This window comes from Phallusia mammillata, chromosome 4 (assembly GCF_965637545.1).
Source record: "Phallusia mammillata chromosome 4, kaPhaMamm4.hap1.1, whole genome shotgun sequence".
Classification (NCBI taxonomy): domain Eukaryota; kingdom Metazoa; phylum Chordata; class Ascidiacea; order Phlebobranchia; family Ascidiidae; genus Phallusia; species Phallusia mammillata.
Window position 1 is genome coordinate 22,317,958 of NC_137255.1, and position 25,695 is coordinate 22,343,652.

The following is a 25,695-nucleotide window of genomic DNA, read 5'->3' on the forward strand; positions in this document are numbered from 1 at the left end:
CTTCTTAAGTTCTTACTTCATCAGTTGGGGATTTGGGGTGCTTTCTGTGCTCTATCTGTAAAGTTAACCATAACCGAGAAAATGTCGGCTGGAGAATGCGAAACTTTGGCCCAACTGGAGGATAAAAATAAAACGAAAAAAGGCGAGTCTTCGCCTCCAGCAAGACAGGTAAACTAGGGCAGTTAGCTATTTAATTTCACGTGTACTTACTACTTATCAATGTTTGGCAAACCGGTTTGATGTATCGTAATTCATATTATTGAAGTTCTAAATGATCATTTTAGGCCAGCATCATGGAAATGTTTAAAAGGAAACCGAAACGCAAAGCATCAGCAACTGCATTAGAAAGCATTTGCAAAACTAAAGACACTCCAACAACAACCAGTGAAGAAACATGCTCAAGAGATGGTAAACGGGCACGTATTGACCAGAATGTGATGAATGGTGAGGTTGTATCCAACATTGACAAAGAAAACATTCAACCAAGTAAAGATTCTAAACCTGCATCTGATCAGCAATCCATGGTAAGTGAAGTGTGTACTTGTGCGTGTTTCAAAGGTTTATTTTTGAATTATACTCAAACCATTCACAGAGGTTTGCTTATTTAGGGTCTGTTTTTGCCAGAAAATTGATGTTGTTGCTGTTATAGTACAAAACAACAAATTTGTATTGCATTTATATTTTTTACTCGAACACGATACCAGCTATTTTGTAGAAAAGTGACAAGAAAGTGGAAAGTACCAAGTGCCGTGAGTGTAGACAACATTTAACTGATGTGAAACTATTTCCTGGTGATCCTCCTGGATCTGAGGAGGAGTTTGTGGTTCTAACTCATGAATCGTTGGCTTTGTTTGTGGGAAATGAGGAAACTGGCAGACCACAGCACAAAATAACGGGTAAACCACATTATTACAGGTTGCTGGTAGTTTTTATTGGTAGAATTATTGATCATACCAAATAGAAATGGCATATATTTATGGGAGTTTTTTTTCACTTTTGATGTTTCTAATATGTGTGTGTTATTTGTGAAGTGGAAATTTAGGAAATTTTACAAAAGTTTTCATAAACAGAATATTCACAAATATATACTGCTGTAAATCTGTCTATATGTTGTTTTGTATATTTAATACTGTTTCCCAATTTGTATGTTCTATTCTAATGGTAAATTAAAAGATCTGATTTTGTTTGTTAAAACTTTTTAGACTTCACCGTGTATGACAAAACTACTCATGTATGTTCATTCGATTCTGGTCTTGTTGAGCGGAATGTGGAACTGTTCTTCAGTGGAGTTATCAAACCAGTATATGATGAGGATTCAAGCACTGATAATGGTGTACCTGGTTCCAGATTTGGTCCAATCAATGAATGGTGGACAGCAGGTGAAACTATTAATGTACTGCAATGCTGCTTATTAGATTGTAATTATTACAAAAATACAATAATATTATAAGCTTGTCCCTAAACATGATTTTTTACCACTTTCAGCCAATATTTATTGATCATGTTTTGGTATATTAGTACAAATGTTTAATTAATTACAAAACTTTTGCCATTGAAAAATTCTGGTGTATGAAATTATACAACATTTTTAATTCTTTTTGATGTTTGAAGTGTCCAGCACTAGAAAAAAATGAAGATTTTTGGAAGAAAATTATAACTCATTTTCTAAATTTTTATTCTTGTTAGGATTCGATGGTGGTGAAAGAGCATTGGTTGGTTTCTCTACTGCATTTGCTGACTATTATTTAATGGAACCATCAGCCTTGTACAAGGAACACTGGTCCAGTGTGCAAGAAAAAATTTACATGAGCAAAAATGTTATCGAGTTTTTGTCTGATAACCCTGCGGCAGCATATGAAGATTTGGTGAATCGTATTCAGACCACAGTTCCACCTCCAGCACTGGGTCTGAACAGATTTACTGAAGATTCTTTGCTGCGACATGCACAGTTTGTAGTTGAGCAGGTAAAACAGTTTGTTAACTAGTGCCACAAACAGCTGTTCATGAATTTCTAACAAAAAAGATTTATTGAAGGTCAGCAAAATGATACCACCAGGCATACTTCTGTACCATTTACTTATGTAATAGTGTTAAACAAGTATTTATTTGGTAAGAGCATTACGTTTTGGAACCCATCACTTTATTTAGGTTTATATAAGTTGACAACATTTACAGTTTTGCTGAGACAAATAAAACCTTCCTTTTGTTTTGTGTAAAGGTGGAATCCTATGACTCAGCAAGAACTGACGATGAAGATTCATTACTCGGCACTCCTTGTATGAGGGATCTTATACACTTGGCTGGTGTGACATTGGGCAAACGTAGAGCGGCCAGAAGAACAAACATCATGAAGGAAAAGAAACATGTCAAGGTAAATCATCCCATCGAAAAACAATATCAATTAAAATTTGGTGCCAGGTCTAAGTTGCTATTGATAATAAAAATTGAATAAAATGGTGCTACAGATGTTATTAGATACTTAGGTATAGGATAGAGTGGATAGCAGATTGAGGTTAGCAATAATTTGAACATAAGTTACTTTGCACAGGCCTCGTCTACAAAGGCTACAACCACTCATTTGGTGGCCGAAATTATGGAGCAATTTTTTCAAGGAACCGTGGATGCTTCTACTGGAAGCAAAATTAGAAGACGAAGGTGTGTAAAAAATAAGATCCAACATCTGTAAATGCTTGGTTATGAAGAGAAATCCGTTATGTCGTTCGATGGATGTGACATCATACCCACGGGCGCAACTACTGTTTTCAACCCTACTGATAATCTGATTTTTGTAGCTCCCTATGCTTCATCAATAGCACTGACACTCGCAACATTTCATATGTTAAATTATGTTCTTTTTTATGCGTGTCTGTTGCCATTTGGCACTGTAACAAAAATGCAACGCTTTAAGCTCAGCTTTGGGCATTTCAAGGTAAAATCTATGGCCTAGTCGAATCTGTTTATGTTTGCAGGTGCGGCGTTTGTGAAGCCTGCCTTCGGCCAGAATGTGGAAAATGCCCTGCATGTCGTGACATGGTGAAGTTTGGTGGAAAAGGAACAGCCAAGCAAACCTGCGTACAGCGGAAATGTCCGAACCTTGGCATCGAACTGGACGACGAACCGGAACCTGAACCGGAAATAGATGACGTCGCGGTCCCGGAAAAACCCAAGCAGTCGCCTCACAAAGCAGTAAAAGCAAAGAAGAGCATCAAAGCCAAAGCCAGGTGGAATGGCGAATCGGTTTTGTCAAATAAAACATGCTCGTTTTATGCCTCGGTGCAGTTGGGCGAGAACTCCTATGATGTTGGAGACTGTGTATCAGTGCTTAGCGACACTCCAGAGAAGCAACCGTTTATCGGACGCATTGTTTACCTATTTGAAGAAGAGAGCAGTGGAGAGAAAATGGTTCACCTTGATTGGTTCCTCCGTGCCACTGAGTCAATCCTCCAAGAGGTGGCAGATCCTGGAGAACTACTTCTTGTTGACGATTGTGAAAATGTAGGAGTGGAGTGCATACATGGGAGGGTGGAAGTCTTTCACCGTTCCCCTCATCCAGATTGGTTTGCGATTGGAGGAGTAGCTGATGATCGCAAGTTTCCAAAATGCGACGGTGTGTCAAGTTTCTTTTACCAGAAGTGGTACGACAGCACTTGTGCTCGCTTTTTAGACCCTCCTGTAATGCAGATCCCAGATGATGTGGACTATTGTCCTGCCTGCGATCGCCACAACGCTAAAATCCGCGAAGCAAATCCAGTGGCAAGAGATGAGCTCCGCTCCGAAGACACCAAGGTTTACTATGGCAAGGCCACCAAAGACGGTGTGGAGTATTGCATTGGAGATTGTGCGTATCTGCCGGTAGAGGCTTTTTCGTTCAGCAACAAGTTGAAGACGCCACAGAAAAAGCAACTTCCAAAGACGATAGACGAGATTGATGAAGATGAATATCCTGAATATTACAGAAAGGGTAGTTATGTCAAAGGGAGCAACGAAACAGTAGCAAAGCCATTTCGAATTGCCAGGATCACTTCAATATTCTGCAACAACGTGAAAAAATCGGGGGCCAAGATAAACATGACTGTCACCAAATTTTATAGACCTGAAAACACGCACAAAAGTGTCAAGTCAACTTACTTTTGTGATCTGAACCTGTTGTATTGGACGGATGAAGAAGTAACCCTGGATTTTGACTTGGTGGAAGGTAAATGCCGTGTTGAATGTGAATACGATCTTACAGTTCCTCCAGCCGAGTATTCACGCAACGGCGCCGATCGTTTTTACTTCAGCCAGGCTTATAACGCCAAAGAAAAGGAGTTTTATGACCCTCCAATGCAGTCCAGGCGCACTGGTGTGAAACAGATGATTCAAGATGCACGCCGCTCTCAAACCAAAATGACCAAACTCACTAAGGTAAAACTGACCAAAGCAGGCGTCAAAAAGGATGTGGAGATGATAGAAGAACCAGAGCAACCGTTTGGGAAGCTCCGTTGCTTGGATGTATTTTCTGGTTGCGGTGGTTTGTCTGAAGGTTTTCACCAGGCCGGGATTACTAATCCTGCCTATGCTATTGAGTTGTGGGAGCCAGCCGCTCAAGCCTATCGCCTAAACAACCCTGGAGCTACTGTTTTTACAGAAGACTGCAATGTGCTTTTAGAGATGGTAATGACCGGACAGGAAAAGAGCAGTTGCGGACAAAGGCTGCCACAAAAGGGGGATGTTGATCTCTTGTGTGGAGGACCGCCTTGCCAGGGTTTTAGTGGCATGAATCGCTTTAACTCGCGCGAGTATTCTCGATTCAAAAACTCACTAGTGGTCTCTTACCTATCCTACTGCGACTACTACAGGCCTCGTTTCTTTCTGCTGGAAAACGTACGTAACTTTGTCTCGTACAAGAACTGTATGGTGCTGAAACTAGCCCTAGCTTCCCTGCTACGTATGGGCTACCAATGCACGTTCGGTATTTTACAGGCAGGGCACTACGGTGTTGCACAGACCCGTCGCCGTGCAATTATTCTTGCCGCAGCCCCTGGCGAGCAGTTACCGCTCTACCCAGAACCCCTTCACACTTTCTCAACCCGCGGAGGTAGCTTGTCGGCCCAAATTGGCGACCAGCGCTACTCGAGCAACATCAAGCGTCTTACATCGGCGCCTTTCCGTACAATAACAGTCCGAGACACGATGTCGGATTTGCCGGAAATTCCTAACGGCCACGCAAAGCTCGAGATATCCTATCGAGGGGAAAGCGAAAGTCAGTTTCAACGCATGATACGCGCTGGAGGTTACCAGGCGGTTCTGCGCGACCACATCTGTAAAGAAATGAGCCCATTGGTCGCAGCTCGTATGGGTCTCATTCCACGCCTTCCTGGTTCCGATTGGCGCGATTTACCAAACAAAGTCGTCAAGCTATCTGACGGTTCCATGACGAAACTCCTACGTTACGACTACAAGGATAAGAAGCAAGGTAAAAGCTCTACGGGGGCGCTACGTGGCGTTTGCTCATGCGCTGAGGGAAAATCATGTGACCCGTTGGATCGCCAGTTTAACACCTTAATCCCGTGGTGTTTACCCCATACTGGAAATCGCCACAACCACTGGGCAGGACTGTACGGACGTCTTGGGTGGGACGGCTTCTTCAGCACCACTGTAACTAACCCTGAACCTATGGGCAAGCAAGGGAGGGTTCTGCATCCTGAACAGAACCGCGTGGTTAGCGTAAGGGAGTGCGCCCGTTCTCAAGGCTTTCCCGATTCTTACCGCTTCTTCGGCACTATTTTGGATAAGCACAGGGAAGTTGGAAATGCTGTTCCGCCACCGATGGCTAAAGCTATTGGTCTTGAGATAAAGAAGTGTCTTCAGTGGAAAGCATCAAGGAAAATAAAATCCGAAGAATTGCCTCAAAACTAAACCCATAAGTGTACATATTAAGCAAAGCTACTTTGGGTTTGGGACACAAAGATGTATGTTGCGCTTAAATTGGTTGTGTCTTGATGAATTTGATCTTACTGTACACATCTACAGTGGTTTTGTATTTAAGTATAAAGAGGCCCAAAGTGTAGTATGTACTGGTCTATTGGTGTGCATTAAAGCAACATCTCCTACTCTTCCTTTGCACATTAAAATTTTCTCAGCTAAACACTGCCACTACAGTATGTTGTTACAATGCTATAAATTATGTTTTGACAATGTGCATTGTTTTAAAAATGCATCCATAGCGTTCTTATTACATTTTTTGTCACCAGAAACATATTTTTGTAAAGTTATTGACTAATGCTGCACTACAGTTTGTTTGCCTTATTCACTTGTTGTGTTGTTGCTTGGTATATTATTTCATGTTCCGTTGTGTTATATGGGTGTTACTGTACAATCTAAAATTGATACAACTCTCCCAAGAACTTGTGAACTTGTATTTGCTCAAGTAGATGAAAATAAAACACATTTTCTGTGCTATTTAACAGTTTGGATAATAATTATCTGACAAAATTTGTCTTTGCTGTATAAATGTTACAAATCCAATTGGTCGTTTTTGTTTAATTTACTGGTTTCTGACCTTCCTTTTTTCAAAAATAATCAATTAAACTAAATTACGAAGTGTGATTGTTTATTGTACTGTAGGCACATCTAAGCCTCATCTGCTGTTTATACACAAATGAATGAAGTTTCACACACAATTAAATTATCCACATCATTGCTTTACTCTACGAGAAAGCATTTGGCATAGTTGGGCGCAATACAAGCAATTACAAAAAGGCATGATAACATTTCAAGCAACAAGTCCACACATACAGCCAAAAAGGTGGTTTTAAAAATGTGATTGCATAATCTACAAATTAGAAATGCAGGGACAGAAAGCTTCAGGGATTCATCATATATGTTTTCCACTGTTTATCATTTCTGCTATATGAAACATAACAAACATTTGATTTACCAAACTTGTCAGCTAACACACTGGCAAATTGTAGAAGCGACGTTCTGGCTGTTTTGTCAACAGCCAATCCCGAAATATAACTGTAGTTCAAAGCACGTTTCAACACACCAGTTTTTATGTGAAGACTTTCAGCCTCACACTCAAGACATGTGTAGTCATGTAGCAATGAGTCATCATTTCGAAGGGTAAAAATTACAGATTTAGGTGAACCAAAAATGATTTTTTCTGAGGGAATTGACAGTGGTTGGATATCTGAAACTCCAGTAAAGGTTCTAAAAATTGCACGATCAGCTTCAAACCAATCACTTGCAACGCGATTTCCTTCTAAATCAACTTTCTCTGTAAAGCCTGTTATGTTTGTGTTAGTTGTTGGATGAACTGTTGTGTGCCAAAGAAATCCCTTCTCAAAGCTACCATCCAAAGAGTAAAGGATCCTATTGCCACAAGGAAACCTGTTTGACTCCGGAGTCAATGCTGAAAATCCAAAGCAGTGCTCAGACACTTCAACACCTTAAAACAACATTTTGTTAAATACAAGTTGTTTTTGTTTATGTCCATAAAACATGCATTTGAGTAGATTACTAACTTGGATAGACCACATTGTTGACGCTGATGGGGCACTCTTCAAATGGAGGTATGAATGATGAAAGTTCTACCATGTTTCTCAGTTTACCAGGTTTATTCTCCATTGTTGGTTTACATGCTTCATCTGAATCCTGTTCAGCATTTAGTTCAATGAAATCAATGCTGTTCTTTTCCAAATAATCAACCACTGTCACATTTGAAAGATTTTAGTCCTAAGTTTTAAAGTTGATGCAAATATTTCTTATTACCATCATTAGCTGACCAGCGTTTGCTTGGGTCTATATCCCAACACGATTTCATGACATGATACAAAGTTTCGAACATAGACTGCATCACTTCTGATAACATTTGTTGCCTTATTTCCTTAAGTCCTTTTTGTGGCTTTGTTCCATTGTTTTTCATTGCAAACAAGAGCCCATCAGGAACTTCATATTCTGAAAATGGGATTGTCTTTGTGATGACCTCATACACCACAATAGCGAAACTGTATGTCAAAAACAAGTTATCAGGTAATGTTTTTAGACGTACAAGAAAATACTTATACCTGTACATATCAGCAAGAATCCTGATGTTTTCCGTTTCTGGAGCTGCATACCTGACTGTATATTGGCGACTTGAAGGAACTTCAGATGTGCTTGTACTAAGACCAGTTTGACGAATAATATTGGCTGCACCGAAATCAGCTAATTTTACCACTAAATCATGGGTGACAATTATGTTTTCGGGTTTAATATCCCCATGGCGAAGCCCACGTCCTGGCTGGTAGTTGTGTAGATACTTCAAAGCCAAAGCCAGCTGGTAAACCACTTTTATGCGATTATCCCAAGGTATTTCAAAATCATTAGTGTGCAAGCAGCATTTCAGAGTCTTTCCTTCTACATATTCCATTATAATAGCCACATTGGTTCCCCATTTTGTCAAGCCCAACACCTCTACCACATTTTTATGTTTGACACGGACCAACGAGTTTATCTCTGTCAGAAAGCTACAAAAAAAATAAACAAGTTTTCTATTTGTTAATGGAGTGCAAAAGTTACATCTTTTGTGATCCTATACCCGACAAAACAATTTTTCATGTTGAAACAAGTAAAACACAATACATACAGCTACATGTTCAATGACAAGAAGGGTATGATAGAAATTTCGCGTAAATATCCATTTAACTTGGAATCAAACTCATCTCCTCCAAAGCATAAGCTAAAACATTTTGCAGCAACAACTTGATTGCGTCCTTTGATCAGGCATTTTCTTACTGCAGCATAATTTCCTTTGCCAATAAAATATTTATCCCGATAAGAGCTGGTCACCAAGTTACTTGCTTCATACACCTTTGCTCTTTGTGAAACACCAGAAACATCAACCTTTGGTGTGAAAACAAAAGCAAAAAAAATTACCAAACACCCACGTAAACCCAGCCAACAATTGCAATTACTCTATAAAACTAAAAAGATATAATACTGAAATTTTGACACGTTAGTTTCTGATTTTAAAGTGTTTTAGCGCATAACCAAATAAACATCTTTTTATCATTTTCTGAATTATTACAAAACTATTTTTGTATTTTTTTCATTTTGTAACAAAATTTTGTTTAGATATAATTGACACCACACTGTTTTATGGAGAGTCACACCTTCACCTTTTTACAGTCTATGGTGTAAAACGTTGAATATAGGCTATATATATATAAAAGCAAGTATACGTGCTTTATGCAATAGGTTTTGTGTAACTAAAACTTCTGATATGGTTTTAAACAATAATGACTTACCTCCATTTTCATTGTGTCCTTGCAACTAGGAATGGTTGACATTTTAAATGTCGAAATGCAGTTTTTTTGAAACAAAACTCTGATAGAATGTAACTCACTGCCAGTTTACCAAATTAAAAGCCCAACTTAACTTAATGTAATTTAGTAGTGAAACATTTCTGACTTCTGTCCTCAAACGTAACAATATGAACATGAAGCTGTTGAGATGAGAGACTGAGAGTGAGACTAGTCACTGGAGCATTTGGATTTCGCGCCATTGAACAAAACAAACACATCGACTCACGGTGTTTACTGAGCCATGACTTTACCGTGAGCAATTTTTTTCCAATGTGTAAGTTTTTTTTCCACATCTACCTAAATATGTTGCCTTCTAAGCTGGAACAACCTATTAGCCCTGTTTGATGTTTTTGTTCTCCTTTTAAAGTTTAAAGATTTTGAGACTTTCTTGGTCTCTTCGGCGTTTAGTTTAGTTGAACATCTAATTCTTTTTACTGAAAAAAACATCATAAAAATGTTTTGTGTTTTTATTTGAAAATTTTTAATAAAACAATAGTCACAATGCACATTGAACTACTTAAATTTGGCGGCTCTCCTTGTAAGGGTAAAGAAATTCATCCAATCCCACTCGATCTGCTACCCGACTGGCATCAGGAATCTTAATTGAGCTTACAACACTAGTATCCATTTTGTCACCCAGTTCCTTCTCAATTATTTGACTAAGTCTTTTCTCCACTAAAAATACATCAGTTTTCAGAATCGTATGTTAATGAGAACCCGATCCTAATCTTGGCCACTATGTCAAATTTTATTTGCATTCAATTGTGATTGTTGAACTTTTTCATAAAATAGTAAAGATACCAAAAACTTTGGACACCAAGTCAAGTGTGAAATCAAGCATGAACACCAAACTAAACAAAAGAATATACCTTCAATAATTTTTGGTCGATCAGTTGGATTTTGTGACCAGCAGGATACAATCAGAGGTTTCACAGGATCATCATTGCTAATGTGTTCCATGTTAGGTCGTTGCCCATTCATAATGGCAACAAGCAACTCCTGCTCGTTCATACCACGAAAGTCATTATACGCCAATTTTGCTGTTAAAATTTCATATGCCACTACAGCAAAACTGCAAAAAGTGAAATTTTCAGTCCATTAAACATTAAGATAATCAATTTTTACTTCACATTCTTATGATTTGGAAACTAAACAGGCAGAATCAATTGTATTTTGTTACGTAAAAAACTCAACACAAAGAACAAAATATAGTTAACTTATCAAAAAAATCCACCTGTACACATCCCTTTCATGGTCTTTGTATCCTTCTCCGCTCAAAATCTCTGGTGCAGCATATAAAAGAGTGTGGACCGTGGATGTGTCCAATGTTAAACTCGATGACTGGCACCCAGTTGCTGCTCTGACATTTGCAGCCCCAAAATCAGCAAGCTTCAAGGCAAATTGTGGGGTAATTAAAACATTACTCGATTTTATATCACCATGATTAATCTTTTTCTGAGAATCAACTGTGTGCAAATGTTTAATGGCTGCAGATAGTTGATGTATTAACTTCAAGCCAATACTTCTTGAATAATCGATTTTGTCTCTGATTATTTTTTCCAAGTTTATTCCACCAACATATTCAAGTATAAGTCCAACATTGCTGTTCCATTTGGTAACACCATAAACCTCCACAATGTTGGGGTGGTTTAGCCGTGGTATAACATTTGCTTCTGCTTTAAACCTTTGAAGAAAGTATAAAGACACCATTTTAATTTGGAGTCAACCTGCATTAAAAAAAGATTTAAGTTCTGCATTAGTTTTAGTTGTAATTTTCAGCTCAATGCTGGTCTCATAAACAATACAGTCTTTGGTTGTTCGTGTCCCACATTATTGCTAGTGACCATTTGTCCATTTGCATAAAAATAAAATAATGCAAACTTTATTTACTTATAAGCTACAAAAGGTACAGTAATACAACTATAGAAATTTACTAACTACTGGACATACTTTTGAGGCAATCCAGTTCTTTTCAACAGGGCTTAGACTAGTTAGCTTTCAAAACATAAAAGTTCACTAAATACCCTTGATTTAAAGGTATGCCAAATTTGTTTTGTTGATTGTCTTGTGCTAAAAAGATCACCAAGACAACAGTAAAAACAAAAACCACTTCCAAGTCAATGTCTCTGACATACAAATTGACCAAGCACTTGTTTTCATGCTTGGACCTTGTACGGTAATTTGCTTCCTGTTTGAATAGCCCCAGCAGGGCAATATCACCCACTTTAGGAAATGGTTTAGTCTATGGTTGAGTAATCTGCACAAGATGGGGACTTTTAAAATTATTTCCAGACCAACATTTTAACCCAAAAACATCTGGTAACTTTAAGTTTTGAACAAGAGCAAGACACACAACACATAGACAGAGGTTTTGAATTTTTTTTAAAAACTCCATAAATTTATTCACTTTAATATGCATTTCCAAATGCTGCAACCTGAAATTAACTTACGATTTCCAGCTAGACATCATTTCTTCAGGAGTGCCAATCAGTGGAATACACTTAACAGCAACTTCTCCCAACCTGTCGTGGAAGCAGCGACGTACAGCACCAAAACTCCCAGACCCAATGTAATCCATTTTATTATGACTGGTTTTCAAATCGTTTGCTGGCAACTCAGGCAAATCATGTGGCAACTGGCTCATCTATAAATCAATATAAATTATAAATCAACATAAATTAACTATTATGCGGTGTAGTTTATTTCAAACCGAGCAACTTATTCTTACCAAGCACCTTTCCAAAACTTCTGGTTGAACCGACGCCATTTTCAATGCTGTGTAGTGCTTCACTGCTTGAGTGCTTGCCTACTGCTAGGTCTGGCGTTTTGTAAACAAGGTTTAGCTCCCACCTCTCAGTTAACTTTTCCGCCTCAAGAAATGTTCAACAATGCGTTAAATGTATGCACACAAATTCTGTGCAAACTGCAGACTTGGTTAAAAAACTTCTACATTAATTTAACCATAGTCTTTACATACCCTAGTCTGAAAGCGCACATACATTAAAAGTGGGAAGCTACGCCATCTAGCGGTGGTGTGGCACTTTTGCAGGCTACAATGGAATCGGCATTAAGAAAAGACGCTATCGATGCGTTCTGTTCGATTTTTTTTTACTTGGTCAGCCTTTAACTCATAAAAACGAAGCGAATAAGTTTTATTTTAAACTATATGTGATAAATTGTGTGTTTCAAACCTTATATGTCGCATAAAACTGAAATATTTGACTAAGCAAGTATATCGACCAGGCCCACCTAAGTCTTTTTTACCTTTCTAAAGGTTCCAACATTAATTGTAACAAAAACGTTATTTAAAGTGTACTCCAATATTAAAAGTTTCTTGCAATACACAATTTAAGTTGGTTTGCTGTTAACTAACCTAAAAAATATTGTCCATTATGAAACAATCGGATTGTCTTTATTATCTATAACAATGAACCACATAAACATTTCAAAGCACTTAATAAAAATCGACAGATTGTAAACAAAACGAAATTTTTCAACTGGAAATGAAAATGAGTAATAATAGAGGCAATTAAGTACTGCCCAATACCAGGCTGTTAATTGCAATTCATCACAAACAAAAAATGTGAACTTGCTTAAAATTCCACATGGCCAAAACAAGGGGAGATATGGTGTTGATACAAATGATTGGGCTAAAATTTTTTTAAAGGTTATGTTCTATTATCGCGATCCCAGCAACAACAAGTTCAAGGACAGAATTAAGCAAGGCAAAGCATTTATCTGTAGTTTACATTTCAATAAAGATGACATACAATCAACAACAAAACGAAAATGGATCAAGTTTGGTAGACTACCATCCCAAAATTTACCACAGAAATGCTTCACTAAATCAATTTCTTCCAGAAGAATCATTAAAAAACATGAGTTACCCCTAAAAATAAACATCAACTATGAATCACTTGAGAATTTAAGAATCAGCCTTTAGAGCTGGTGCAAAAAATCGATTAGGAATTTAAAAAAGGCATAATGAATGATCAATCTATATACTGTTCTTTCTTAAGTGGAACCTGTCGAACAACTGTTTTTATGGGAGTCCCCGGTATCAAATTGTTGTTAATGAAGATCTCCAGTTTCTTTGCTTTATTGAAGGCATTCCTCTTCCAACCAACCATGATTTTTATTTAAATACACTCACAGGTCCAAATGCCACCAATATTCAATTTTTTTTCTAAAGTCCCTTGAAACATATTGCTTGTGTCCCGGATATAAAGAAGTTTCAAAACCTTCAGAGTGGGTTTCAGTTACCAAGTATAAACAAAGTTTTGGTCAATTTCCAGAAGTTGTTAACAGGTAAGGTCATCTACAAAAAAATATTTTTACCATTTCCTTCTGTAATACACAAATATTTAAACATTTAACTAATATTCTGACATAGGTTCATGGCACATGACTTCAATATTGCTGTGAAAAACAAGATGTTTAAATTGTTTAAACCTTGAGCTCAATGAGGCAAGGGCCATGGAAAGAATGGAAACATTTAAAAAATCAGTTTAGTCATTAAAAGGAAAGCATCGATGTAATGCAGAAAAACTGAAGATTCCACTTATTAAAAAAAATATACAAAAAAAATTGTTAAAACTGTAAAGGCTAATGAGATTTTTTCTTTTGAAAATGAAAAATTGGCAAGTGTTTCAATGTATAGATATGTACGAATGACAGCATATTTCAACTCTCACAGATGTATCAGAGAATATCGGGAAAAAATACAAAAAACTAAGGATTTCAAAAAGCCTTTGAAAACAAAAATACATGGTAGAAGAGTGTTTTAATGTTGTTTCTTGTCTCTCTGTAAGCCTTGCTTTACAATGTGTGTTTGTACATAATTTATTATTAAAACATTTAAAATACTTACTGCAATAACTAGTTATTCTTGTGGAGTTTAAGTGCACAGATAAAAAACAAGTTACTTTTTGACAGTTTAACACAGAAACAAACTTTGTAGTTTCAAATGTGTCTAATATACTTTAATACAATACCAACCGTTTTTACTGAATGGTCCATTTTGACTCTCACAGATAAGTTACTTTATTCAAAAAGTAAACGGTACATACAACGCGTTATGTTTAGCAAACTAAATTGGCAAAATCTCTCAGAAAGATTGCTAGCTACTGGCGAAGGGAGATGTTCCTAGTCAAATGAAGGTGCATTACAATTTTACAGAAAAAAACTAATACAATAAAAAAATTACCAAATATCTCACTTAAAACCCGCTAACCACGCGTTTTCTCCATACCGATTCCATTGTAGCTTGCAAAAGTGCCACACCACCGCTAGATGGCGTAGCTTCCCACTTTTAATGCTGTTTTTGCCATTGCGCTTTCAGACTAGGGTATGTAAAGACTATGATTTAACATATTTTATGTAGGCATTTAAGTAGCAATATTAAATCAGCGAGTGCTATAGACACCAAAATTTAAATTATAAAATCAGTAAGCGCTTTTAGACACAAGATTTTATTGCTCAATATTTGTAGTTTTTTGAAGACCGGTCCGCGATAAAATTTTAGTTTCAAAAACGGTCCGCAGTAGAAAAAAGGTTGCCGACCTCTGGTATAGCCTACCGCAGGTAAAAACGCCTTTTTGGTGTGGAAAAGCTGGGACTACCATTTAGATCAGGGGTCACCAAACTTTTTTCATTGCGGGCCGGATAAGTTTAATACTAATTCGCGCAGGCCGCACACATTACATACCCTAGCGCCGTCTTTCCGAACTTAGCCCGTGAGGCGATTTTTGTAAGAGCGCCAAGATATGGTCTTTCATCTTTCTACAATCCCATTTAAAATCTGGTGATGTGACTGTTAAATTATACAGTTAGTCGCATATTACCAGCAATGCTTGTATATTACGTCACAAGTGACAAAAGAAGGCAATTGTTTGTGCACAATTAACACTTATAGTCTTGTCTGTGACGTAACAAACCGGATCAATTTCTTTTTGGATCAATTCTTGGCGCTGAAATCCTAAGAAATTATGTAATAAAAATTGTATGTATCGCGAAAGGCTAACTTTCGTACGAAGTAGATAAATTTTCAAATGTTACAAGTTATCGATACGATTTGTCAAACCAAAAAATGTGGTCGCGGGCCGGATGAAATGACCTCGAGGGCCGGATCCGGCCCGCGGGCCGTAGTTTGGTGACCTCTGATTTAGATAATACGACGATTTTTTGAAGGGGTTTACCATTGGATAAAACGACTCCAAACTTTTGAAAGAGGAACCTAATTGAGAGCCACAACGAGGGTTTTTGAAGGTTGCTGTAGTAATTCTTGGCCACAGTCACCAATTGCAATTGCACTTTATAACCCTTTTTCTGTAAAATCGTGCCACCAATGCAGCCAGCTACCCCCAAATAGTAAGTTATAAATGACATTCTTGTTCCACTTTGTTTACTATAGGTTTGTTGTGTTAATTACCAACTGTAGAAATCAAGCATTGTGCCAATTCTACCCTTCAGTCTGTTGAATAAGAGCGGTCAGTCAGGAAACGATTTTTGACCTCCAGTAAACCAAATAGAACGTATCACAACCACAAAACAGTCTAATAAATCCAACTAACAGCACATAAAATTATCCACTATAAGTCAATAACACAATTTGGTATACACTGAACACTGACTCAGATAACGCTGCAACAGAAAGTACACTACACGTGTTGAAACAAAGAAAACTGTAGTTTTGTCGTAACAATTAAAGTTTGGCAAAACTGTCCAACGGCGGGAAAAGTTTTTCTTACCAATGGTTTTTGTCAACTGTTCATTTTCTCATAATTAACGTTCTATTGCAATAACGATCTACGCTTATCGTTTTGATCAACAAAATTACAAGCTTTTTCCACCAAAAAGGGGTTTTCTAACACAAGCAAATATAAGTGCAACCACCAACTAACATTTTGGATGTTACTTAATAGATGTGCGCCATAGTTTGTGGAAATGTTAACAATTGTTCATACGTGCGTCGGTTTATACATTAAGAACGCAGCCCATGCCTTTAATTTATATCAAGTTCGCTTTAGTTTTACTTTGTCATACAAAATAAACTGTTTAATTGAGCTATTTAGTAGTTTAGGTTTTAAGAAGGATAAACAAATGCAAAGAAATACCACAAAGTAAAATTGTTCAATGAAGAGTATCAGGAGGTTTCTGCTTGATTAGCACGCGAAGAAGGAATGTGGTTGGTTACACGCACCAACAATTTGTGTGCTATAACAAAATACTCTACGACTAACAACAGAGGTGTAACCACTGCAACATCAAAAAGAAAGTAAACTTGTTACCGATATCGCTACAGAATTAAGGATAAAAATTACCTCCCTTTTACAAGTGGTAAACAAGGCGAATTAAACTCGCCCGTTCCGTTGTTAAGATGTGTACAAAATTTTGCAGGTTCTTTTCGTTAAACAAAATGCAAAAAAATGCACGATGGTATTTCTCACTTAACGAATACTCAACAGAAAAGTACTGAAGGGCAAAAGTATAGTTGCATGGTGAACGCGCAACACCGGGCCAACACGACGTTCGTTTTATGCAGTCACCATAGATCTTCTCCAGTTTTCATCATTTGTGCTGTACGATACAAAACGTACATTTGATTTACCGAACTCCCCACCTAACACAAGGGCAAATTGCAAAAGCGTCAATCTAGCTGTTTTGTCAATAGCCAACCCTGAAATATAGGGGAAGCTCAGGCCACGCTTTAGCACACCAGTTTCAATAGAGACCTTTTCAGCATCATAGTAGAGATATGTATCGTCGTCGTTTATCGGTAAGTTATCGTTCCGAAGTGTAAATATTACAGATTTGGGAGAACCCAAGTTAACATTCATCACCGGAACTGGAATTTGTTGAATTCTTGATGATCCAGTAAAGGTTCTAAAAATCGCACGGTTAGCTTCGAACCAATCGCTTGGTACACGATTTCCCTTTAAATCAACTTTCTCTGTGACACCCGTTATATTTGTGTCAGTTGTCGGATTGACTGTCGTGTGCCATAAAAATCCCTTCTCAAAGCTTCCGTCAAGAGAGTAAAGCATCTGATTACCGAATGGAAAACTGTTTGATTTGCTTGTCATTGCCAAGAATCCAAAACAGTGCTCGGACACTCGACCAACTAAAAATTAGTAAAAAATATAGTTCGTAAGCAGATTTTGTTTCTGGTGGATGTGTTGATGAGACCTTTGCGTAACAAACACGGACATAACTTTCAGCTTAAATGATAAGAGAAATATAAACCTCGGTTGTCGTTGTTGACAGAGAGCCTGGATTGGTGTTGTTGTATTGCGTTGTGAACAGAGCACTCTTCAAATGGAGCTGTGAAAGATGAAAGTTCTGCCATGTTGTATCCATCAGGCTGATAAGGTACACACTCCTTTGGTTGGTTTTGTTCTATGTCTGGATCTTGATTGGTATTGAGGTCCATGATATCCATACATCTCTTCTCTATAAAATCAACCACTGCCAAAAAAAAACACATCTTAGCGTTAATTTGCTCAAAAAAACTTAACAGATTCCCACACGTGCTACCAAGTGACTAACCCTTATTGGCTGTCCAGCGTTTGTTTGAATCTACATCCAAACATGATTGCATGATTTGATGCAAAATGTCAAATATACATTGCTGCTCTTTTGAGGACATTTTTTGTTTGATTTCATCAAGTCCTTGATGGGGTTTCGTTCCGTTTTGTTTTAAAACAAACAAAACTTGCTGAGGGACGTTGTGTTCTGAGAATGGGGTTATCCCTGTGATGATCTCATAGATGACAATAGCAAAGCTGAACACCAAAAACAAATAAGCAGTAGTTAACATTTGTACAGTATATGTATTAATAAACTTTTATACCTGTACATATCGCCAAGTAGAGTGATGTTTTCCGTTTCTGGAGCTGCATATAATATCGTGTATTGGCTGTTGGAAGGAACTTCAGATGTGCTTGTACTAAGACCAGTTGCACGAATAATATTGGCTGCACCAAAATCAGCTAGTTTTACTACTAACTCTCGGGTCACAATTATGTTGTCTGGTTTGACATCTCCATGACGAAGTCCATGTCCTGGTTGGTAGCTGTGCAAATACTTCAAAGCCAAAGCGAGCTGGTAAACCACTCTCATGCGATTATCCCAAGACATTTCATCGTCGCGCAAGCATTGTTTTAGAGTCTTTCCATCTACGTATTCCATTATAATGGCCACATTGGTACCCCATTTGGTCCATCCAAACACTTTAACTATGTTTTTATGTTTGACACGAACCATCGAGTTTATCTCGGTCAGAAAGCTACAAAAACGATATGTCATAAACAGGTGTGCATGAAGCATTAAAAAATTGAAATCCAATAGCAATACCTGTTTACCTGAAGATGAATAAAAATCAAAGTACAATAATCCCTACAGTTATAATCGGCTCAGATTTTTTGGTTCGGGCTTTAGTTTACATAGGATCAGTGTCGGATTAAGAGTCTGCTGGCCTGTTGGTACATTTTATAAGTGGCCCGAAAATCAGGGTTGTAACTAAAAAAGAGAATTAGAATTATCAGATTTTTACTGATTTTAAAGTGGCCTGGATTTTTGACTGGCCTGTAGGCACGTGCCTACTTTGCCTAATGGTTAATCCAGCACTACATAGGCTATAACGGGCCTTTTCGGGCCTGACGACACTTCACCTTTTACCAACTTCTAGGCCTAACCCTGGATTAGTTTCGAGATTTTACTCTCGGGCTCAGGCCGCAATTTCGAGACCACTGTAAACCAGCAACAAATTTTTGTGCAAATACTCATTCAAAATAGAATCGAATTCATCTCCTCCAAAGTATATGCTGTAACATTTTGCAGCCACGACTTGATTGGATCCTTTGATTAAACATTTTCGAATCGCAGCGTTTTTTCCTTTTCCGATCAAATAATCTTGGTTGCAAGTGGTCACAAAGTCACTTGCTTCAAAAAGTTTTGCTCTTTGCGAAATGCCGGTTATACTCTCCTGTAGCAACACAAAAGTTATGATTTATAGTCCATTGGTCGGCAACCGTCGGCCCAGGAGTTTGCTACCGGGCCGTCTACTTTTCAGGTGACATGCATTAAAACATTTTCCCCATGTATTCTGGGAATGATATACTAATTAAGGCATTTTCATTGCTGAACATTTGTAGTTTTTTTGAAGGCCGGTCCGCGATATAATTTGAGTTTAAAAAACCATCCGCAGTACAAAAAAGGTTGCCGACCCCTGATTTAGACAATATAGTAACATTAAAAATTATATAAAATCAACACAGTGCAGTATATCGAACATAACAGGTGCTCTCGTCTCATCTAAATGGGAGAACGGATCTTTTTGTTTGCCGACATTTTGAACGTGACGTAAAACACTGTAGGCTATAGGTGGCTAATGTTTGCTTTTATTCCAAAAGGCCCTTACTTAAACTGAGACTTCAAACGTATTAAAATACTAATGTGACTTACTTCCATTTCCATAGTATTCTTGCAAAATATACCAGTGGAAAAGCAAATATCTAAATATTTAAAAACATTTAACTGAAACACTGTTGTCTATATTCCACTACCCAAAAATGCAATATTTCAAAATAATACAGGTGGTCCAAGCTTAGCTAATATAAGTTAATGTTTTAAAAGTCCTTTATGTTGTCTAATATTTAAATCATTTCTGTCCCAAACGTAAACACTCCAACGTTTAAAATGCTTTTTGCCCAAATGGGTAATGCGCGCCATCCAGGTCTCGTTTTTTTCCTTTCCCTTCTCTCTTTTCCCCCTCTTTTTACCCACTTTCCCCAGGGACGAGAATAACGTTTCCCAGCTTTTGAAAGTACACGGCGCCATTATTCGTTGTTAAAATGAGACACGGTGTTTATTCATCCATGACTTTTTCACGCTTGAAAGTAAGTTGTGTAATATCCAATTTCGTTGTTCACGTAAATGATCAAGAACATTCTGAAGATTATATATTTCTCTAATGTTTTCAACGGTACGTTTTCTTAAAAGAAATGATTTTGTTCAAATGTTTCAAAACAAAAGCCTCATTTCTTTCTTTTTTTGCAACAACAATAGATCAAAACAATTTCCCGGTAATCCGGCTTTGTGCCATTACCCAACTTTGAAATACAATGCTCTACTTTGCAGGATAGTTACGAGATTATGCAAGTGTATGCAGTTTAAACGCTTTACGGCACGTTTACCACGTTTTAATTAAACTATACTGCGCGGTGGCACCTTACACTTTTCCAAAGAAATCTCCGTTTTGATACACAAGGATGCATATTTTATTACAAATAATCATACAAAACAAAAACAATTTGCAACGAAGGTTGCTATTTTTCGTTGTTGGTCGTTAACGCATTCAACGTGAAACCAACAACGCACATGAAAGTCAAACCACGATCTGCTTGTAAGGGCGAAGAAACTTATCCAATCCTACGCGATTCGACACCTGACTAGGTTCAGGAATCTCAAACGTGGCCGTCTCATTGGTTTCCATTTCGTCACCTGATTCTTGCGCAATGATGCGTCGAACTTCTTCTTTCACTGTAAAAGACAGAACACATTTTATGTTGACCAAAATTCGTCACTACAAATAAATGAAAGCGTGTACATATGGAGTTTAAATGGAAATCTTAAGCCTTACTATGATTTAATAACAAACGACAGATTCTTTGGGAAACATATACCGTTTATAATCTTAGAACGATTGCTTGGTTTCTGCGACCAGCAGGATACAACTATTGATTTCATCGGATCATTATCATCAATACGGGAAACATCTGGTCGTCGTCCATCTTGAATAGCGCGAATTATTGCCAAATTGTCCATTCCAGAAAATTCATCACTAGCCAGTCTTTTCGTGATAATTTCATATGCCACAACGGCAAAACTGCAAATGATTTAAAGAAGCGTACAGTTTTTGCAATAGATTAATTACGTATTTCTATGAAAAAATCTTTTTTAAACTTTCAGGTGTGTTGATGTGGCTAAAACTGTTTGGTTTGAAAAACTATTTGCTGTTTATAAGTATCAGCTCACCTGTATATATCCCTTGTTTGGTCATTATATCCTTCCCCATTTAAAATTTCAGGCGCAGAGTACAGAAGAGTGTGAACCGTGGATATATCCAGCGTCAAACTTGATGACTGGCATCCAGTTGCTGCTCTAACATTGGCGGCACCAAAGTCAGCAAGCTTCAAGACAAATTGTGGTGTGATTAAAATATTGCTTGCTTTTATATCACCGTGAGTAAATTTCTTTTGGGAATCGAAGGTGTGCAAGTAGCTAATAGCGTCTGATAGTTGATGTATCAACTTCAAGCTAATACTTCTTGAAAATCGAATTTGTTGGTCTTCGATCAAATTTGCCAAGTTTTTTCCACCGACGTACTCAAGTATGAGTCCGACGTTGCTGTTCCATTTTGTAACGGCGCATACCTCTACGATGTTTGGGTGGTTTAGCCTTGCTAATACATGTGCTTCAGTCTTAAACCTAACAATACAAACAAAAGCATCGACCGACCATAACGAAAAAAACACGGTTGTTGTTATATTTTATTAAGTTACATCGTATTTTTGTAGGTTGAATTTGTGACATAATTTTTAGCAAGCATAAAATCTGCAAGAAATTGTTACTTACGACTTCCAGCTAGAAATCATATCTTCGGGGGTGCCAGTCAGTTCAGTACACTTCACAGCAACATCTCCCAACCTGGCGTGATAGCAGCGACGCACAGCACCAAAACTCCCAGACCCAATGTAATCCAGTTTATTATGACTGGTTTTCAAATCGTTTGCCGGCAACTCCGACAATTCATGAGGCAACTCGCTCATCTGTAAATCAACAAAACTTATCTGTTTGCATTATATTGGATTTTAAATAGAGTAAATTATTCTCACCAAGCACTTTTCCATTTCCAATTGGGTTTGCGCTGACGCCATTTTCACTGTCGCAATTTTGTGACGCTTTGTCTGGCCTTTTGTCTACAAAGTAACCTGAAGCCGATGTGGTTTTGCAACTATTGGAGTGCAATACAGTACCTTGGAAATATAAACTTCGTGACAAGTAACTCTATTTTTACCGAGTCTTGTATATTTGAAAATTGAAATTGCGTTTGTATCAATATTATTGTAGCCTATCACTGGGCATAATTGTAAAATGAGGATTTAAATTCTTGTGTGTTTAAAACCCTACAGGTGTGGAACATGTATTTCGAGGGTTACGCTTTAGTGGTCATGTATATAACGTTGCCTTGTTACCTGTAGAACTGGCAAAGCCTAAATTAAACTGATTCATAAAGCACTGTGAATATTTCTGTACCTACAGTTGAATGATTTGGTAATGAGTTATATAAATCTATATTTTTAAATGTTTAATTAAACCTAAGATTCAAAAGTTTGATTTTTGCAGGCCTTATTTATTTGTAAAGATTGTTGTTTTTCTGTTGACTGTTTTGTGACTTCAGTTTCAACTCTGCTTGAATTGAATGATAAAAGTTTGTTGGACTGTAACGACAAATTGATGTAAAAGCAATGCAAACTGATGTAAGTTTACAAACTTCGCCTATTTTTTACGTCTTGTGTGAAATGTGTGTATGGCAACCGCAATGAATTAATAAAATAAGAAAAGATGCTTAATATGTTACCTATGCAAGCTTTTAACTGTTGTCATAACTGTGCTCATAAATAAGATGTTGTATAGTAAAGATGTTTGCTGGTTACAATTCGACGCACACAAAAAACGATAGTACTAATTAATTCAACCCTTTTCCAACCGGAGTATATATTGTTTCATAAATATATTTAACGTGGACCGCAAATTGCTTGAGAAAATCGTGTGGGGACCGTTATGACACAACATACAAAAGTTTGAGAACAACTGTACCAAAAAATCTCGCTAATCTAGAGTAGAGGTTCTCGAATGTTTTTCAATAGGACCCAAGTATTTTAAAAATCTAATTTTATGACTGTTTTCGACCCATAGATATATGCAGTTTTATTTCCAACAGAAATAGGCGTGTCAAAACAATTTTCATGTAACCCAGGTTAGGGTCGCGATTAATACTTTGAGAAACACTGGTCCAGAGGACTGTATCTACTAGGTGTTGCATGTTGTAATTGATGGCTGTTCATGTTGTAAAATTGGTTTAGGCCGATTTGCTGGGAGTTTCGCAAAGAGTACCCAAGATTTCAGCTGATAAGTTGGTTACTAGTTGGAATTCAAAAGATTTTCTCGGTAAAGGTGGTTATGCTTGTGTGCGAAGGTGCGAGTACAACAACGATTTTTGTGCTGCAAAGTGCTACAGCCTTACATTTACCAGTGATGAATTGCAAACTAAAACTAATGGGTAAACTGACTGTCACGGTTTGCCTGCCTTGCATACACGTGAGAGTTCGGACACCTTACTTCTTAACTTGTTCTGTTGTATTTTATATCAAGCCACACAGTTACAACACGTGGTGTTTTTAACAACTCAATAATAGAATGAATGTCCCGTATGTAAACAGCATCACACCACATATCGGCACAATCAGCTATGTGACGTAACAACGGTATGACGTACAACGAAGGGAAAAAGGCAGAACATTACTGTAAGGCAGCACATTACATTACTGACACCGTTGAATATGTGACATCACCCCCCATTTTAGGACAAAATTTCAATTTTCGACAAACACAACAACACAATTCAACGACTTTGTCACATAAACGTTTAAACATCAGGCAATCTACTCAAAAAGTCAGCACCAACATTGTCGCGACCTTTTATGCTTTCAAACACAATACGATAGTTTTGCAAAAACATGGCCCACCGCATCACTCTGGAATTCAAAAATTTGGCGGAGTCAATATACACCAATGGTTGATGGTCGGTTTGTAACTTAAATTCAACACCATATAAGTACAATTCGAACTTGCGAATCGCCCACACAATAGCTAAACACTCGCGTTCAATAGTGGAATAATTTCGTTCCGGCGAGCTCAATTTGCGACTTGCATAACGAACAGGGAACAACTTGTCGCCGTGCTTCTGTAATAGAACGCACCCAATGCCGACATCTGAAGCATCCGTACGCAAGACAAACTCCTTGTGCATGTCAGGCAGACGCAGAATTGGAGCTTTCGACAAACTCACTTTGAGTGCTTTAAATGATTCTTCTTGAGCAGCACCCCAGTGGACGTTATTCTTTTCGCCCTTTTTCGTTAGCTCCGTCAATGGCGCTGCAATTGTGGCATAATTCTGAACGAAGTCGCGGTAATATCCGGTTAAGCCCAAGAAGGAACGCACCTCAGTCTTGTTGACTGGTCTGGGTGCTCTCTGTATCTTCAACATGTTATCGTCGCTCATTCCCAGCTCATTGAATTTAACGGAATGTCCCAAGAAACCGACCTCCGTCGAAGCGATCAAACACTTGGAAGGCTTTGCTGTTACCCCCGCATGACGAAACCTTTCCAGAACCGCTCGAAGTACGGACAAATGCTCATCCCACGTCTTTGTGTGCACTATGACGTCATCAATATAGCTTTCCACCTGTTCCAACCCATGGAGCAATTTCCGCATGGCTCTCACAAATGTTGCGGATGAATTCATCATCCCGAAAGGCATCTTTGCAAACTCGTAGGTGCCCCCATGTGTCACAAACGCAGTCTTATAGACATCAGATGCTGCAACCGGTACTTGCCAATATCCCTTAGCCAGATCAATAGTAGAGAAATACTTGTCTCCACTTAATTTCCCAAAAATCTCATCTGCAGTTGTCATCGGCTCGGGGTCAAATAATGTGATCTTGTTCAATTTTCTGTAATCAACACAGACCCGATTCGTGCCGTCTTTCTTGCGAACCACAACCACCGGTGAGGCGTACGTCGATTGTGATGGTCGAATGATACCGAGCGAAAGCATATTCTCTAAATCACTGTTTAGCTCGTCACGCAACTTGTACGGTACTGGGTACGGCTTCGAACGTACAGGCTGGTTGCTTGTCAAATCTATCCTATGTTCCACCAAGTTTAAACTTCCTGGAACGTCACAAAACACTTCTTCGAACTCCTCAACCAATGACTTCACTTCTTCTCTCTGGTATTTCTCCAGTGATTCACCATATTTCACGTCCCTCACAGTTTCATTGGCCGAAGTACAAACACACTCGATCAAACTGGATTCGTCTTCCAATCCCGAATCACCAACTTCGCCAACAGCACTCACGACCATGCCTTGGGCAAATTCCTTATTCCTGTCAAAATATTTTTTCAGCAGGTTAGCATGCAGCACCTTTTCTTTGTTTCCGATCTCAAGTTTGTAGTCGTTGACTCCACATTGCTTGAGAACCTTGAATGGACCCTTCCACTGCATCAGTAATTTGTTACTGTC

General features: G+C 38.0%; 4 protein-coding genes across 4 annotated transcripts; 1 reads left to right on the forward strand and 3 right to left on the reverse strand.

Annotated features, from left to right (window-relative positions):
- Positions 1 to 81: 81 nt before the first annotated feature.
- On the forward strand, positions 82 to 6,439 carry LOC145223057 (DNA (cytosine-5)-methyltransferase 1.S-like). Its single transcript, XM_080089359.1, has 8 exons — positions 82 to 168; positions 285 to 524; positions 716 to 896; positions 1,203 to 1,379; positions 1,687 to 1,964; positions 2,219 to 2,371; positions 2,549 to 2,655; positions 2,970 to 6,439. Exons 1-8 carry the CDS (start codon positions 82 to 84, stop codon positions 5,896 to 5,898), a joined length of 4,152 nt encoding a protein of 1,383 aa, XP_079945485.1. The 3' UTR covers positions 5,899 to 6,439.
- A 140-nt stretch (positions 6,440 to 6,579) lies between these two features.
- LOC145223062 (uncharacterized) lies at positions 6,580 to 9,726 on the reverse strand. The gene is made up of 6 exons (XM_080089363.1): positions 9,270 to 9,726; positions 8,661 to 8,865; positions 8,049 to 8,490; positions 7,753 to 7,988; positions 7,506 to 7,691; positions 6,580 to 7,429 (listed from the first exon to the last, which is right to left on the reverse strand). The coding sequence occupies exons 1-6, from the start codon at positions 9,309 to 9,311 to the stop codon at positions 6,846 to 6,848; spliced, it is 1,695 nt and encodes a 564-aa protein (XP_079945489.1). The 5' UTR covers positions 9,312 to 9,726; the 3' UTR covers positions 6,580 to 6,845.
- A 51-nt stretch (positions 9,727 to 9,777) lies between these two features.
- LOC145223058 (receptor-interacting serine/threonine-protein kinase 1-like) lies at positions 9,778 to 12,355 on the reverse strand. Its single transcript, XM_080089360.1, has 5 exons — positions 12,055 to 12,355; positions 11,777 to 11,970; positions 10,561 to 11,010; positions 10,196 to 10,398; positions 9,778 to 10,001 (listed from the first exon to the last, which is right to left on the reverse strand). The coding sequence occupies exons 1-5, from the start codon at positions 12,091 to 12,093 to the stop codon at positions 9,844 to 9,846; spliced, it is 1,044 nt and encodes a 347-aa protein (XP_079945486.1). The 5' UTR covers positions 12,094 to 12,355; the 3' UTR covers positions 9,778 to 9,843.
- Positions 12,356 to 16,694: 4,339 nt separating this feature from the next.
- On the reverse strand, positions 16,695 to 18,515 carry LOC145223621 (receptor-interacting serine/threonine-protein kinase 4-like). The gene is made up of 4 exons (XM_080090021.1): positions 18,178 to 18,515; positions 17,874 to 18,109; positions 17,571 to 17,792; positions 16,695 to 17,448 (listed from the first exon to the last, which is right to left on the reverse strand). The coding sequence occupies exons 1-4, from the start codon at positions 18,513 to 18,515 to the stop codon at positions 16,862 to 16,864; spliced, it is 1,383 nt and encodes a 460-aa protein (XP_079946147.1). The 3' UTR covers positions 16,695 to 16,861.
- Positions 18,516 to 25,695: the final 7,180 nt, after the last annotated feature.